Source organism: Ovis canadensis, chromosome 11, assembly GCF_042477335.2.
Source record: "Ovis canadensis isolate MfBH-ARS-UI-01 breed Bighorn chromosome 11, ARS-UI_OviCan_v2, whole genome shotgun sequence".
Lineage (NCBI taxonomy): Eukaryota > Metazoa > Chordata > Mammalia > Artiodactyla > Bovidae > Ovis > Ovis canadensis.
Window position 1 is genome coordinate 64,153,283 of NC_091255.1, and position 15,358 is coordinate 64,168,640.

Below are 15,358 nucleotides of genomic sequence, written 5' to 3' on the forward strand. Positions count from 1 at the left end.
AGTCTGACACTGTTTCCACATCTATTTCCCATGAAGTGATGGGACCGGATGCCATGATCTTCGTTTTCCAAATGTTGAGCTTTAAGCCAACTTTTTCACTCTCTTCTTTCACTTTCATCAAGAGGCTTTTTAGTTCCTCTTCACTTTCTGCCATAAGGGTGGTGTCATCTGCATATCTGAGGTTATTGATATTTCTCCCAGCAATCTTGATTCCAGCTTGTGTTTCTTCCACCCCAGCGTTTCTCATGATGTACTCTGCATATAAGATAAACAAGCAGGGTGACAATATACAGCCTTGACAGACTCCTTTTCCTATTTGGAACCAGTCTGTTGTTCCATGTCCTGTTCTAACTGTTGCTTCCTGACCTGCATACGGATTTCTCAAGAGGCAGGTCAGGTGGTCTGGTATTCCCATCTCTTTCAGGATTTTCCACAGTTTATTGTGATCCACACAGTCAAAGGCTTTGGCATAGTCAATAAAGCAGAAATAGATGTTTTTCTGGAACTCTCTTGCTTTTTCCATGAGCCAGTGGATGTTGGCAATTTGATCTCTGGTTCCTCTGCCTTTTCTAAAACCAGCTTGAGCATCAGGAAGTTCGAGGTTCACATATTGCTGAAGCCTGGCTTGGAGAATTTTGAGCATTACTTTACTAGCATGTGAGATGAGTGCAATTGTGCAGTAGTTTGAGCATTCTTTTGCATTGCCTTTCTTTGGGATTGGAATGAAAACTGACCTTTTCCAGTCCTGTGGCCACTGCTGAGTTTTCCAAATTATCCTCCCCCTAAATCCTAAACTCTGGTCAATCTGAAATATTGGCTGATTTCATCACTCTTTCCTCCTTGCTTTCATGTTGCAATTCAAACACCAAGTCCTCCCTGACTACCAGAGCACCAAGTAACTGGCTCCCTTCTCTGCAGTCCTGTATGTAGTTCAGTGGCCCTCAGGATCAACTGTTTTGCCTTGCAGACTAGGCAACTCTCTTCTAGAAGACAAACTGCTGAAAGCAGAGGCTTTGTCAGGTTCATCTATCACCCTGCATAGTGCCTGGCATGCAGCTGATGCTCAACAAATACTGAGTGAAAGAACAATTTATTCTCGTCATTTCAGTGGGCTTGTTTTCTCTATAGGATCAGACTTTAGGTTATTCTCACCTCTAGCTATTTTTTTGGCTTCCAGGAAGCACATTACCATTGGATGCTCTGTTCTCTCCTTTAACTGCAAGGAGCTTTTGGAACTGAAAAATAAGAGTTACTCCTCCAAGCCTGATCTTCTGCCACTCCCCGGTTATGAACTGAACTTGCTAGCATTGCAGGGAACACGACTCTCACGCCTCCGCTCCTTTGTACGTGCATGCTGGTCCCTTTGCCTGGAATGCCCTTACCTTGGCTTCTCTGGCGAACTCCTACACATCCTGCAAGACCCGGCTCAGTCATCACCTTCTCTGGGAAGGCTTTTCTGAGATAGGCAAAGTAGCAACCCCTCTCTCCCATCTTTTTAGCTTCCTCAGCGTTACTCCAAATAATTCTAACAGTATTTGTGGTATTATTTGTTTCTGTTTCTTTTTCTTCCACGCCTCTAGACCCTGAATTCCTTGAGGGCGAGGATTTCTGTTCATTGTTGTACCTTCTATAGTTAGCACTGTGCTTAGCCTGTACTAAGCACTTGATTCAACGGATGAACGAATAGGTTAATTCATCTCATACTGCAGAGTTTGATGTGAAGTGAAAGTCGCTCAGTCGTGTCTGAATCTTCCATGGAATTCTCCAGGCCAGAATACTGGAGTGAGTAGCTTTTTCCCTTCTCCAGGAGATCTTCCCAACCCAGGGATCGAACCCTGGTCTCCTGCATTCCGGGCGGAGTCTTTACCAGCTGAGCCAGCAGCGAAGCTCAAGCATACTGGAGAATCTGTTTGGACCAAATTCTCAAATATTTCAAGACCTGGTCCTCTATTTGGAGTGCTTCAGGCTGGAGATTCCTTCCTCCTCACCTCCCCCCCACCCCTCAATCCCAGCCAAATTGCCTCGGTTTGGTGGAAGGGGAAAGGAAGCGATCAGGACGTGGAGGAGAATCATTTCTCCGAGTGAGCGCTAATTTACCCGCTCTGGCACCGAAAGGGTTCCAAAGACCGGGGTGGGTGGAGCCCGGCCGGTGTCACCTGCTGCGGGGCGGCCCGGCGCCTGCGCCCCGGCCCGTCGCCGGTCTACCTGCGGGGGCCTGGCGGGGTGGGGCGCTTGCGCTCTGGGCCTTTTCCGCCGGGGGAAGTCTCGCGGGGGTGGGGCGGGGCGGGGCGGGGCGGGGCCGCGCGCGCAAGTTCTCGCGGGACCCCGAGGAGGAGCGGAAGCTAGGCGGCTGTGCAGCTTCAGCTACCGGACGGCGGCGGCGGCGAGGACGACGACGACGACGACGGGGAGGACTGTGGCGGTAACGGCGGCGGGGACAGGCGCTGCCCTCTGGGAGCCGCAGCGGGGTCGGCAGCCGCTCGCACCGCTGAAGAGGGGCCGACCGGGCCAGAAGCCGAGCAGCTGCGCCACGGTGAGCGCGGCCGGTGGCGGCGCCGCTGCCTCGGTGCCCCGTCCTCCCCGCTTCGGTAGCGGGAGTTGGCCCGGGGTGGAGGGGTGGCCCGGGCCTGGCGAACCGGGGGCTGCTGGGCCTGGAGGTCGGGAGAGTGGAACCCCCGGGCTCGGAGCTCCACGTTTCCCCTTTTGGGGCGCTTCCTTCCTGGGCACCGTTCCTCCCCTGACCCTGGACAGAGCCCCAGACCGCGGCGCAGGAGGACGGGGTGGGTGGGTTCCTAATTGAATTTCACGCCTTTTCCGTGAGGGTTTTGCGCCGCAGGGGCCCGGGGAGAAGAAGCCCCAGAGCACCGGGCGCTCATTCCGTGAGTCAGTCTGACTCGGCACCGGGAGGCGGGGGGGTTCGCGGCGGTTGCGAATGTGGTAATTGATGCTTCTTCAACCTGCTCGGCCACCACGTCAGCATCTCCGGGTGTTTGGGGGCCGAATTTTGGGAGAAAACCCACCACTCCTATTAAATCCTATGAGCGAGGACGTTTGCTACCGGAGCTAGTCGAAGTGGCTTTGTTTCTGTCGCGTTTTGTTTTTGTTTGTGGGGGACTACTCTTTGAAAAAAAATTTGTCAAGAAAAATAAGCAGCAGTTCACTGGAATGCTTCGAGGTGAGATGGGAGGGAATCCCTGATGTTTTTCATTTTGGAGCGCTCTCCGTGTATCTGATGGTAAGCCCTGTGAGTTACAGCTTATTTAGGGAGTTAAGTCAAGGTTGGCTTCACGTACAGTAACAGTATAATTTGCAGGGGAGCCCAGGTGCCCTCGAAGTCTGTCTTTGGGTACTGTTGATTCTCGGAAAAAGCGAGAAAGACATGTGAGAGAAATTAGCGTTAGTCTCCTTGGCTTTCTAGTGCCTCTTTCGCTTCCCTGCTACCCAGTTGTCTCGTTCTGTTTCTCTTTCCACTGCGGACACTAAATGCTTACTTGTATAATGCAAGTCACTTGCCCCCTCCCCCCCGTTTTTTTCTTATCTACTTCCCTTTCCTCCTTATTGTCCCCTCTCTGGTACAGTTTTTTGAGGTTTCGGTCTTTGGCATAATTTGTTTTCTCCCTCATTTAAAGATCCCGTGTCTCTGCCGGGAAGATGCCCTCTTTCTTGCTTTATCCTTTAGTTTTGAGCGTTCACTGTGTTCCTGCAGCCAGCCAGAAGGGTTGCTAGAGAGCCGTGCGAGACTTAAGTTCTCCCCCCTGGGAACTGGGAGGTGCGAAGGATTGAATTCAGCCTTAAGTAATCAATACTGCCACTAGGCCCTAAGTGTAGCTTGATTGTGCTTTTGTGTTTTATTTGTTTTCTTCGCGTTTAGGTCACGGTTTTCTGCCTGTTCACGCTTCTCTTCCTATGTCTCTGTTAGTGAAGGAGATTGGGTCACTTTGGGGCTTATGTTGGCTTTTAGTGGGGGTGATGAATGTTCAAAGCGAAAACCAGCGATAGCCCTGTATTACAGTAGAATTAAGATAGCCTGATATATTTAAGGAAATAAAACTTATTTAGACCATTGATGAATTAAGTAAAAGCCTGTTGGTGGTAATAGTGCTAATCTGTTCCTTACCAGGCTTCTGAGACCAGGCGTCTTTTCCTGCATCTGTTATAATCAGCCTTCTTTGTTGTTGTTGTTTTTTGCAGAAAGAAATAACTTTGTTCTGTTACTCCTTCCTTTGTTGAGAATTTTCTGAATCCCAAAATTAAAAAAGGTTAATTCTTGTAATCAACTTTCTTTGATACTAAAAGCAGGCACTGAAATGCTTGAGGCAGTTTACTTACTCAGCCAGTGTATACAGATTTGAGGGACTGCTAGGTTTTAAATACTACTAGTCAGTGGTACTTAGAGATTTTTCTGCATGATTCCTGTTATCATGTTGCATGTTGTACAGCAACAGCTCTAGTTGTTACTTAGAAGAGTAGTAGATTTTGGAGAAATGAAGTAATATGGAGTAGAGACCCATCTTGTCCATCCTGAGAGAAACTAATAGTTACTTCCTTGATGCAGAAGAACTTTCTGGCAGTCTTGAATTCCACTGAGAGTCTTTGGTTCTGTTTGTCAAAGTTGGCTTTTTCCCAGTTGTGCCAAGTGAATATGTTTTCACTCTGCAAAGACATGGTAGTGCACGGTCTGAGATACAAAGTTTGAAATCTGGTCTAGAAGCCCTTACAGTACAGCCTTGTTTTGTTTTGTTTTAATTTAGCATGCATAAGAGTTACCTGTGGGACTTCCCTTGTGGTCCAGTGGTTAAGATTCTGAACTTCTGCTGCAGGGGGGCGAGGGTTCCATCCCTGGTGGGGGAACTAAGATCTCATGTGGCGTGGCGAGGCCAAAACAGAAAACATTACCCGTGAATCTTGTTTAAAATTAGGTTCCGGGGCTAAGGTCACACTACATTGCAGAACTCCAGAAAGCGCCTCACATTGAAGCAGTCCCTGAATGGGCTGATTCTGATGTAACTGGACCAAGGGCCAAAATTGTTGTTACAGGATGCATCTGTAAATTCGTGAAACTGCAGTGTGACTTTAAATTACTCAACTTAAAATTACACTTTATGTAGACAGTAAACAATTAAAAGCCTAACAGAATAAGTGACTACAGATGTGATCAGTTTTACATGTGGGAATATTTGCACATTGTTAGGACTTGGATTTGGAGCTTCCCTGGTGGCTCAGTTGGTAAAGAATCTGCCTGCAATGCAGGAAGCCCCGGTTCGATTCCTGGATTGGGAGGATCCCCTGGAGAAGGGATAGGCTACCCACTCCTGTATTCTTGGGATTCCCTGCTGGTTCAGCTGGTAAAGAATCCACCTGCAATGCAGGAGATCCCTGTTTGATTCCTGGGTGGGGGGACAATCCCCTGGAGAAGGGAAAGGCTACCCACTCCAGTATTCTGGCCTGGAGCATTCCATGGACTATAGTCCATGGGCTCTCAAAGAGTCAGACATGACTGAGTGACTTTTACTTTCAGGACTTGGATTTGGAGCTGTTGAAGTTTATATTTACTGGTCAATGTGCTTAATTGCATCCGACTTTTTTGTGACACCATAGACTGTAGCCCACCAGGCTCCTCTGTCAGTGGGATTTCCCAGGCACGGATACTGGAGTGGGTTGCCATTTCCTCCTCCAGGGGATCTTCTCGACTCAGGGATCGAACCCACATCTCCTGCATTGCGTCTCCTGTGTTGTAGGCTGATTCTTTACCACTGAGCCACCAGGGAAACCTATATTTAATGGGACTGTTAATTTGCCTACCAGAGCGTTCTCCTGAGTCTGTGTGTAGTTGGAACTCTAGATTTACTGAGAGCATGTGGGATGTTGAAGAGGGCCCAGTGATGCTGGTTAATACCTCTTAGCACTTTACAGCAGGGACTCAGCCTTTACAGGTTTTTTAATTAGCAAAATGACTTTATAAGGTGTAGGTGCTGTGATTTTCTTCATTTTCCAGCTGAGGGACACTAGGAATTAGAGAACGTGAGTTATTTCTCCAGTGTTGCCCACCCAGTTAATAAGTGGTAAAGTGATAACTAAATCCTGGTCTAACTCCAGAGCATCAGGAAGGTTTTGGGTTTTGTTCTTTCTAACTACAACAGCAATACATGCTTATGGTGAAAACAATGAAAGTACAGTTGAGGCATGTGGTACAGCAAGTAAACATATTCTGTCTCACAAAAATATCTCTGTCTTACTTCCAGAGATAGTCATTGTTAACCTTTAAAATTTTTAAATAACACACTGATATGATTGTTTTATAGAAATGGAATAACTAATTTTTCTGCAGTTCTTTAAAGACACGAGCATATGTCTTGGTGCTTATACAGAAAGATACTTCTTAGTTAGCTTCATGGATATTGATCAGGGTCACATGTATTTTGCGCATGGTATTTGTGTCACTGTTTTAGTGAGATCAATCTGGAACGTGATATTGCTTGTTCAGGGATGGATAGATGTCTTAAAATTATCAATAAATGCTATAAAATTACTCTCCAAAAAAATTGAATTAATTCCCTGCTAGAGTGTGGACTGTAACGGTTTTAATAATTTTAATCCAGTTCCAAGCATATTGTTAGATATATAGTAATTCTTCAAAATGTTAATAAACATTGGATAAAGAGTCTGAGAATAGTATTGCAGAGACTGGATAAATCTTTTAAAAGTTGGCAATTAGTAGGTGAAAGAAATCTCATTGTTTAATTTGCTGGGTTTTTTGGGGTGGGGTGTTTATTGTTTGTTTTGGCTATGCTCTACAGCTTGGGAGATAACAGTTCCCTGACCAGGGTTTGAACCTGGGCCATGGCTGTGAAGGCCCTAATTTGCTATTTTAATAATGCAGATAAACATCTGCTAAGTAGATGTCCATTTTAACTTATTTTTGAGTGACTTACTGTCAGTCTCTATGGAGATGTCAGCTCCGGGAGTTGGTGATGGACAGGGAAACCTGGTGTGCTGGAGTCCATGGGGTCGCAAAGAGTCGGACATGACTGAGCAACTGAACTGAATGTCAGTCTCTATCCAAAGCGCTTCATGTATGTATATTATCTAATTTAATGCTTACTAAATCAGTAGGTGATATTATCTCCATTTTTACAGAAGAGAAAACTGAGGCTTGTTTAAAAGGCTTATTCAAAATTACGGCTGATATGCATCAGGGTCAGTACTTGAACCCGGGTCAGCCTGCCGATGCAGGCATAACACTAAGCTATGTTGGTCCAGTGTCCTGTATTTTATTTTCTATGAATTTTGGGAAGGAGAGAGTTGCATAGAGAAAATAAAATCCTACGAATACCTTTGTGTGCCTGTGAGTGCTCACTCATGTCTGACTTTTTGCAACCGGAGGGACTGTAGCTCGCCTGGCTCCTCTGTCCTTGAGTTTTCCCAGGTAAGAAACCTGAATCGGACTGCCGTCTTCTCCAGGGGATCTTCTGACCTAGGGATCGAATCCGAGTCTCTTGCATCAGCAGGTAAATTCTTTACCGCTGTACCACTTGGGAAGCCCACAAATACCTTTAGGAGACTGCCTTTTAGGATGCGGTGCACATTGCTTTAAATGAACAACTCCAGCTGCACTCACCGCCGTTGTAACATTGCTTGAGATGGGCTGTAGGGTGTGGGCTGGTTACAGTTCAGACACACTCTCATCAGACTTTAGTGTACTCCCAGTCCATTTTCCTGGGGAATCAACAGCAACACACACTCTTAAAATCATTATACATTGTGTGTACTTTTAGATTTCTTTCTTTTTAAGTAATTAGTGTGGCGTATGTGATAGAATTTGTTTCTGTCTTTAGTGAAACACACCCTTTTGAATTTCTCTAGCCTGGGTTCTTTTCTGTGGCTAGCCTAACAAGCTGACCTCCTCTCGTTTCCTCTGTGAGACACTAATTTTTATTTGGCACAGCTACAGAGCTACTGATTGGTTTCATTTCTATTCAACTGTATCTTACAAAGCAATTATTGCTTGAAACACAGTTTTCATGAGTGTTAGTCTGTTTAAGCTTCCTCTAGAAAACCTAAGGTAGAAAGTTGAGTATCAGGAAAGCAAATGTTGAAAACCATCTTGATTTCTAGGGTCTGGCTGGCTGGTCACCCTGCAGTTGTCTGGAATCCTGAATGACGAAGTTTATGCCCTGTGACGCATAGTACCTTTAGAGCTACAGTGCTTTGGATTTTTGTCTGATTTCTGTTTTTCAAAAATGAAACTCTGTAATTTTTTTTGACCTGTCCCAACAGTCAGACCTGGAGACCAGTGAAAATAAAGGATCAGGTCAGGGTAGGGAAAAGTGTATGGAAAATGTTGATAGGCGTGTAGCAGAGATTTTTTTTGGAGAAGCTGTAAAAAAAATTTTTTTAATATGTATACACTGAAAAGTAGGCAGAAAAAGGAGAAAGTTGTTAATGCCGGGAAAACTGAAAGATTGTACCAGAAAGGAAGACTGGTTATCATAGGTTATTTAAATCACCAGTGAACTATATTTCCTAATGTAATAGTATGAAAAAGTGTTAGTTGCTCAGTCGTGTCTGACTCTTTGCCACCCTGTGGACTGTAGCTTGCCAGGCTCCTCTGTCCATGGGATTCTCCAGGCAAGAATACTGGAGTAGGTTGCCAACTGCTTAAACCAAAATGTGTGGCATTATAGGGATGGGCTGTTTTCGCTCAGTCGTGTCTGAATCTTTGCTGCCGTCTATGGGGTCGCGCAGAGTCGGACACGACTGAAGTGACTTAGCAGCAGCAGGACTGAAGCCCACCAGGCTTCTCTGTCTGTGGGATTCTCTAGGCAAGAACTATTGGAGCGGGTTGCCATTTCCTACTCAAGGGGATCCTCCTGACCCAGGGATGGAACCCACATCTCCTGCTCAGCACAAATTCTTTACCACTGAACCACCTGGGAAGCTATAGGGATGGGGCAAGGTGAAATTGGTAGGGGTGAAACAGCTGAGTCCTTGTCTTTTAGGTGACAGGTGATGGCTGGAATAAACTAAGAAACAGCAGCAGAAGCATATTATTTAGAAATAGTAAACTTAAAGAGAAACTATAACCGAAATTGAGGGTCCTTGCTTGTGGGTGTTGGGTAGGGAACTGTTCTTTTTATTTTATTTATTTATTTATTTATTTTTAATTTTTTTGATGTGGACCATTTTTAAAGTCTTTATTGAATTTGTTAGTATATTGTTTCTGTTTTATGTTTTAGTTTTCGGGTGCAAGGCATATGGGATCCTAGCTCCCTGGCCAGGGATTGAACCTGCACCCCTTGCATCGGAAGGTGAAGTCTTAACCACTGGACCAGCAGGGAAGTCCCTAGAACTGTTCTTTTTAATAAGCCTTTTATTTACCCTGACTTTAAAAATTACGTATATGGATTCATTTCATTAAAAAGCAACTATGGTGAGTGTAAGTAAAGGGTGTTTAAGGACACACAAATACTCTGAGACTAGTGTTCATTTTTTTATACATATATTTGCTGGGACTCTTTCTTTGCTTTCCTCTCTTAGAGCCAGCACAGCATAATATATCCTAGGTATGGCCTGACTGAATAAACATGAGTTTAGTTTATTAGTTTACCTGCCATGGAATGTTTGGCCTTCAGAATTCGACTGAAGGACTTTTGTTGCCTGGTGAGTCTTTCCTCCTTGGTAACACTCATTTCCCTGTAATCTTAATATTCCCAGCTGGTTTACGCCTCAGTCTTTTTGCAGCTATGCTTGATTAATGCCCCAATTGTTAACTTTAGAACAAAAGAATGATAATCACTCCTGCCCCTCAAATGAGTCCTCTGCTAGATAGTAATTATCCACCAAAGGGTGTCACTATAAATAATCTGTCCTCATTCTGCCAGGGTCATTGTTGTTTTCTGCTTTTATTTAGCCTGTATGAAAACAGTGACTGGCCAAACAAGAACGGGGCTTCATTTTCCTTTAGTTGTGCAAAAGCCAAGGTTGTGTTTCAAATTCAGGGCTCCAAACTCTTCACTCCTCTGCGGTGATTGTACTGCCCAGGTTCCTTCCCCATCACCTGGTACATGACCCAAGGGTCATTACAGCGTCTTTGCCTGCAAGATGCTGTTTGGATCAGTTTAGTACTCCTCTGGCTCTGAGAAAAGCAGCTGTTCTCAGGGTAACTGTGAGAGGCTTCTGTTTGGCCTTTTGGCACCATTTCCTAGGCAAGCTATCTGGCAGCTCAGATTCTGAAAAAGGGATTGCTTTCAAGTGTAGATCAGGACTTAACTGTGCTCGTTAGGCTAGTTAGGAATGAGTCAAGGCTGCTTCTGGAATGCTGAGCCTTGGACGGCTGTTTCAAGGGCTGTTGGGGCCCCTGAAGTCTTGGGGGTCTTGGTAGGGGAGCCCTGTGCAGGAGTCCGTCTCCGCCCACCAGAGATTCTGAGCTCCATCTCCTTTCTCTGGTCACCTGAGCTTGCCCATCACGGATCGCGAGTGGAGAGCAGCCAACTGAATGAGAAAGTAGTTCGCGCGGTCATGCTCCCACTTTCTAGGGGAGACGGAGGTTTCGTTTCAGAAAACAGTTAAAGCAGCCCGGGACCAAACCCACGCTGCTGCCTTTTGACTGTGGAGAAGGGGACCCAGCTTTTTCAAAAAACCGGATCGGTTGGTAGGAGAAAGGAGGGAAGGGGCCTGTATCACTGAGAAGAGTAGGGGGCCATCCCCTGGGGCAGGCCTTTCTTCCGGTGGACTGCATTTCGTGCCTGGAGAGCAGCAGAGGGTCGAGGGAGGAAAGGCGGAGACCACCGGGACTCCAGCCGGTTCCTGCACACCGAGCACACCCAGCGGGAGGGAAGAGGAAGTGTGATCGGGAAAGGCCCGAGCCGCCGCCGCCATTGGCCGGCAGGCCTGTCAGTCGCCTGGGGGCTGAGGCTGAAAAGAGGAAGAAGGAGCTCGGGGCTCCTGCCTGGAAGGGAGGGCGGAGGGCTGAGCCCGACCGAGCCAGGGGGCGTGGGGGCTGGGACGGCAGGCCGACGGGCAGGGCGGGGCTGCCTTCGATCGGGCCACTTCTCTGAATCTGCGCTCTCCTGATTCAGGGTGGCATTGTGTGTCCCGGCGTGCGGGAGCCAGTCCCCGAAGAGAGGCGAGGCTGAGCCCAGAGCGCTGGGTCGCTTCAGCAGGGAAGACTCCCTTCCCCCCTGCTCCAGGCTGCTGAGCCCTGAGCCCCGCTCAGAATGGAAGCCATCGCCAAATATGACTTCAAAGCCACCGCAGACGACGAGCTGAGCTTCAAAAGGGGGGACATCCTCAAGGTAAGTACTTATGCCCAGCTCTCGGTGAGACGGCCTCTCCGTGTGCTCACCTGCCTTCTTTTGCCCTGATAACACACAAAGAAGCTGTGCTTGTCCTTGTTTCATTGCCCACTTTAACATTTACCATCCTGGGTGATTTGGAAAGCTAGATACCTGGTGGAATATCAAATATGACTTCAGGTGGTTGGGGTGATGTATGGTCCTTAACTGCCTTTGTGTGAATGCCTAAGTATTCATATTTGCTTGTTAATATTGGTAGTTCATGTAGAGTGGTTTTTTTTTTTTTAAAGAAGGATTTGTGAAAAGCACTCAATTAGTCTTATTTTTGGAGAAGGAAATGGCAACCCACTCCAGTATTCTTGCGTAGAGAATCCCAGGGACGGGGAAGCCTGGTGGGCAGCCATCTATGGGGTCGCACAGAGTCGGATATGACAGAAGCGACTTAACAGCAACAGTCTTATTTTACATAGTCAAAAGATTTTTGCATTCTGGAATGTGATTCTAGTAGGTTAGAAATTAATTTACCCTAGTTTAGAGAGGGTTAGAAGTACATGGCAAAACTTATTCAAGAACCTCAGTGTATTCTTATTCTTTGTGAAACAGCCAATGGCGTTCTAAATAACAAGGTTCAACTTGCTGTTGTACAACAGAAATCGATTTTCTTGAAAGAAACTTGAGCAGTTACCTCCATATTAAGACACTTAGTTGCACGAAAGAAACCTGCTGACAATTTAAAAATAAGCTTCTTTACAGTTTGCAGCTCATTTTGAGCCCCACTATTTACGTGAGATTCGCCTTCCACTTGGCACGTGTTAATTAGGGTAGCATGATGGCAGCTTGCCCTTTTGGATACGTAATTCATTTTTACACGGGTGGGTGTTATCGAATAGTGCATCAACCCTGGGAAAAACCTAAAGTTTAATGTTTGAGTCTTCACTGTGTCTTCAGTTTTGACTTTTTTCCACTGACCCTCAGTCAGATGGTTGGAATTTGCCAACCAGTTGTTTATTACTCTTGAATGAAATTATTATCATTTTATAAAGAAGAAAGTGGGAATACAGAAGTATGATTCTTTATCAGAGGGCTTGTGGCTTGTTTTTGAGTTTTGTGGGCCTGAGGGGAGTCCCACTCTGGCTACTGGAGGCGCAGAGTCCTGCTCCTAAGCTACCTGCACGGTGGCTTCCCTCATGTTAGAAATGCAGGCTGTGCTTCATAGAAGGTGATGAAGAGCCCTGTAAGGAGAAGGAGACTGCGTGTGTTCTTTTCAGCTGTTTTTGCGATGCCAAGCTTTTTGACAGTATTCTCAAAGTAAGCACGAAATTGTCAGAAAGCAGACAAAACCAGCTGAGTGAAATACTATACGTCGTCTGTTTCTGTTTCTTTAGGTAGAAGTCACCAAACTTAGACCCTAAATTATTCTATCATTGATGTACAGAGGAGATTGATGTTTTCTTAGGTGATTACTATTTTCAGCAGATAGCCTTCTCCTGATACCGTAATAAGATTGGCTCTTCAAAGAGGAAGAAAAAAAGTCAAGTAGCCACATTTGTCACTTGTACAAAAATGCTTTGGGGGGGTCAAGCTTCTGGTTTTTGTTTGTTTACTTAAATACAAATTAGAGGTTTTTGTTAAGCTTACCCTAGAAACTTGAAACTTGCACCTAGAAGTTCTTATTTTTTTTTTAAGTCTGTCCAGCTGCACATTTAGCACTGAAGCAACAGATCAAAACAAAACTGAGCTTGAGATCTGTTTTAGAGAATTTTTAGGTGAGAACTTTGCCTGTTGGTACGTACTACCACTGAAGTGAGTCTTGATCACGAGCATTTTGTAAGTTCTCCACCTTAAATCAGTAAACTTCTTGTTTAGTCACTAAAGTTGTGTCTGACTCTTTGCGACCCCATGGACTGCAGCACGCCAGGCTTCCTTGTCTTCAGTATTTCCTGGAGTATTTGCGCAAACTCATATCCATTGAGTTGGTGATGCCATCTAACCGTATCATCCTCTGTTGCCTCCTCCGCCTCTTGCCTTCAATCTTTCCCAGCATCAGGGTCTTTTCCAGTCAGTCAGCTCTTCACATCAGGTGGCCAAAGTATTGCAGCTTCTGCATCAGTCCTTCTAGTGAATATTCAGGGTTGATTTCCTTTAGCATTGATTGGTTTGCTCTCTTTGCTGTCCAGTGACACTTGTTCAAACTTCTTGAACAAGTGTAATATCCTTTCCCATCCCACAATGAGTTTGATACTGTAAATTTTTAATGAAATTTTTATGATGGAGGAGAAAGTGAATCAGAGTGCTCACATTTACTTTCAGAGTGTCTGGGGAAAGAGAAAATACATATGTTTGGTTCTTTCCAGTTTGGCAGATAACCGGCATATGAAGTCATAATGCCATTATTGCTTTTGAATGGTAGCCGTTAGCTGTTTGTTAGTAATCTTGTGGCTTTACTCCAAAAAAAAAAGAGTGACGATACAGTAGTTGCCCTTTGTCTCATAATTCTGTGAAACAGCTGAGTGAAGAGGAGGGACACTGCTTTGTCTTAAATGCTATTATTTAAAAAATAATTTTTTTCTTTTGATTATTAAAGAAGTAACTGGCTTCATTTGGGTGGCTGTGATTTGTTTTGCTAACTCTTCAGGTTGTTAGCTGTGAGCTAAATTATGGTTAGAAGTGGCTGGAAAGCGTTGACCAGATGCCCTCGATTGAAATAAGCATATATTTTCTCTTTGTTGATAAGAGGTACACATACACATGGGCATTGAATACATTTTATTTGAAGATAATGAAATAGAAAGGGGCTCGGCCCTCTGCCTCTGGCTAGAGTTCCTGGTTAACTTTTGGTGGGTGTTGATGCCTGTCCTCCAGCACACCACTTCCTTAATTTCTATCTATGTATCGATTTGTACTGCCCTGAGAAAAGAGAACAAGTTAAAACGCTTTTTGGAACCCTTAAGTAAGGCTTCAGTATATCTGCCTTTGTTAATTTCCCTCTTAAAAAAAGCTTTCTTTTTTTGAGGGAGGGCACTGGGACATAGCGAATGAAGGGAACTGCTCTGCTTCTGCAGTTTCAGGTCTTACACGGCTGCTGCTGCTGCTGCTGAGTCGCTTCAGTCGTGTCCGACTCTGTGCGACCCCATAGACGGCAGCCCACCAGGCTCCCCCGTCCTGCATGGCTGAAAGGAACCTAGATTGCACCCCCATTGAAGGGCAGCCTTGAGATAGCCCCAGGGGTTCTCCACTGGGGCCCTGAATCCTCTGCCCTAGAATACACAGAATGCTGAGCTTATCTGAAGTTGCATCTGCCTTCTAGTGGCTTTTTTGTACCTCTACTTCAGCTAGGAATTAAGAGACTGTTCTGAGCTCTCAAACATGGGCTCATTGCATTCTTGAGCTGGATCCTTATTTTCTAGAGACAGACCTTTGACTCTTGAAGAATACCAGCAGTAGATCATCTCATGATCTTTGTCTGGCACGAACCTCCTTTCCAGGTTCCTAAACTGCTTTAAAACTCGGTCTTGGTGGCTTTAAAACTCGTTCAGTGCTGGTGGCCCTGTTTCACGCTTACATAGCATCTCCATGAGCCACATTCTGGGGTAAGTCGCCTTGAGAGTTGGGGGGAAAATAGATGTACTTTGTCCCTTCAGGAACTCTAAAATAAGAGAAATGAGGTAAATATGTGAAACTGTGCAAGAGTGTGTAAAATTAGAGGATCTTCAGAACAGGAAGAGACATCCGTATTTTACAGGTGAGGAAATGGTAGCCGTGGAGGTTAACGTGGCACAGCTGTTAGTGCTGATCTGGTATTTGAGAGAATGCTGAAGTTGGGTCACACACTTTAACTGCCAGTATAACTTAGGGGGAAAGAGATTGGTAAGGGCTCAAGTCGGAGAGAGCTGCGTGCAGGAGGCGTGACTTGCACTGGTCCTTGTGTTGAGCAGGGGGAGGGGGAGCGGGACTGGGCTTGTTGTGTTTCAGACAGGAATGTTAGAATAAGGTGATAGTCTGTGACAGAATGGAAAATAAGATAGAATTGGAGCCAAGCAAGGAAAACTCAGTAAGAGTTTGAT

General features: G+C 45.5%; 1 protein-coding gene across 1 annotated transcript in view; it reads left to right on the forward strand.

Moving 5' to 3' along the window:
- The first annotated feature begins 1,894 nt into the window (after positions 1-1,894).
- Positions 1,895-15,358, forward strand: part of GRB2 (growth factor receptor bound protein 2) — a 66,697-nt gene continuing 53,233 nt past the window's right edge. Inside the window, exons 1-2 of the mRNA XM_069542188.1 lie at positions 1,895-2,533; positions 11,079-11,294. Coding sequence (XP_069398289.1) covers positions 11,217-11,294 — 78 coding nt within the window. The 5' untranslated portion in view covers positions 1,895-2,533; positions 11,079-11,216. The remainder of the gene's footprint in view (positions 2,534-11,078; positions 11,295-15,358) is intronic.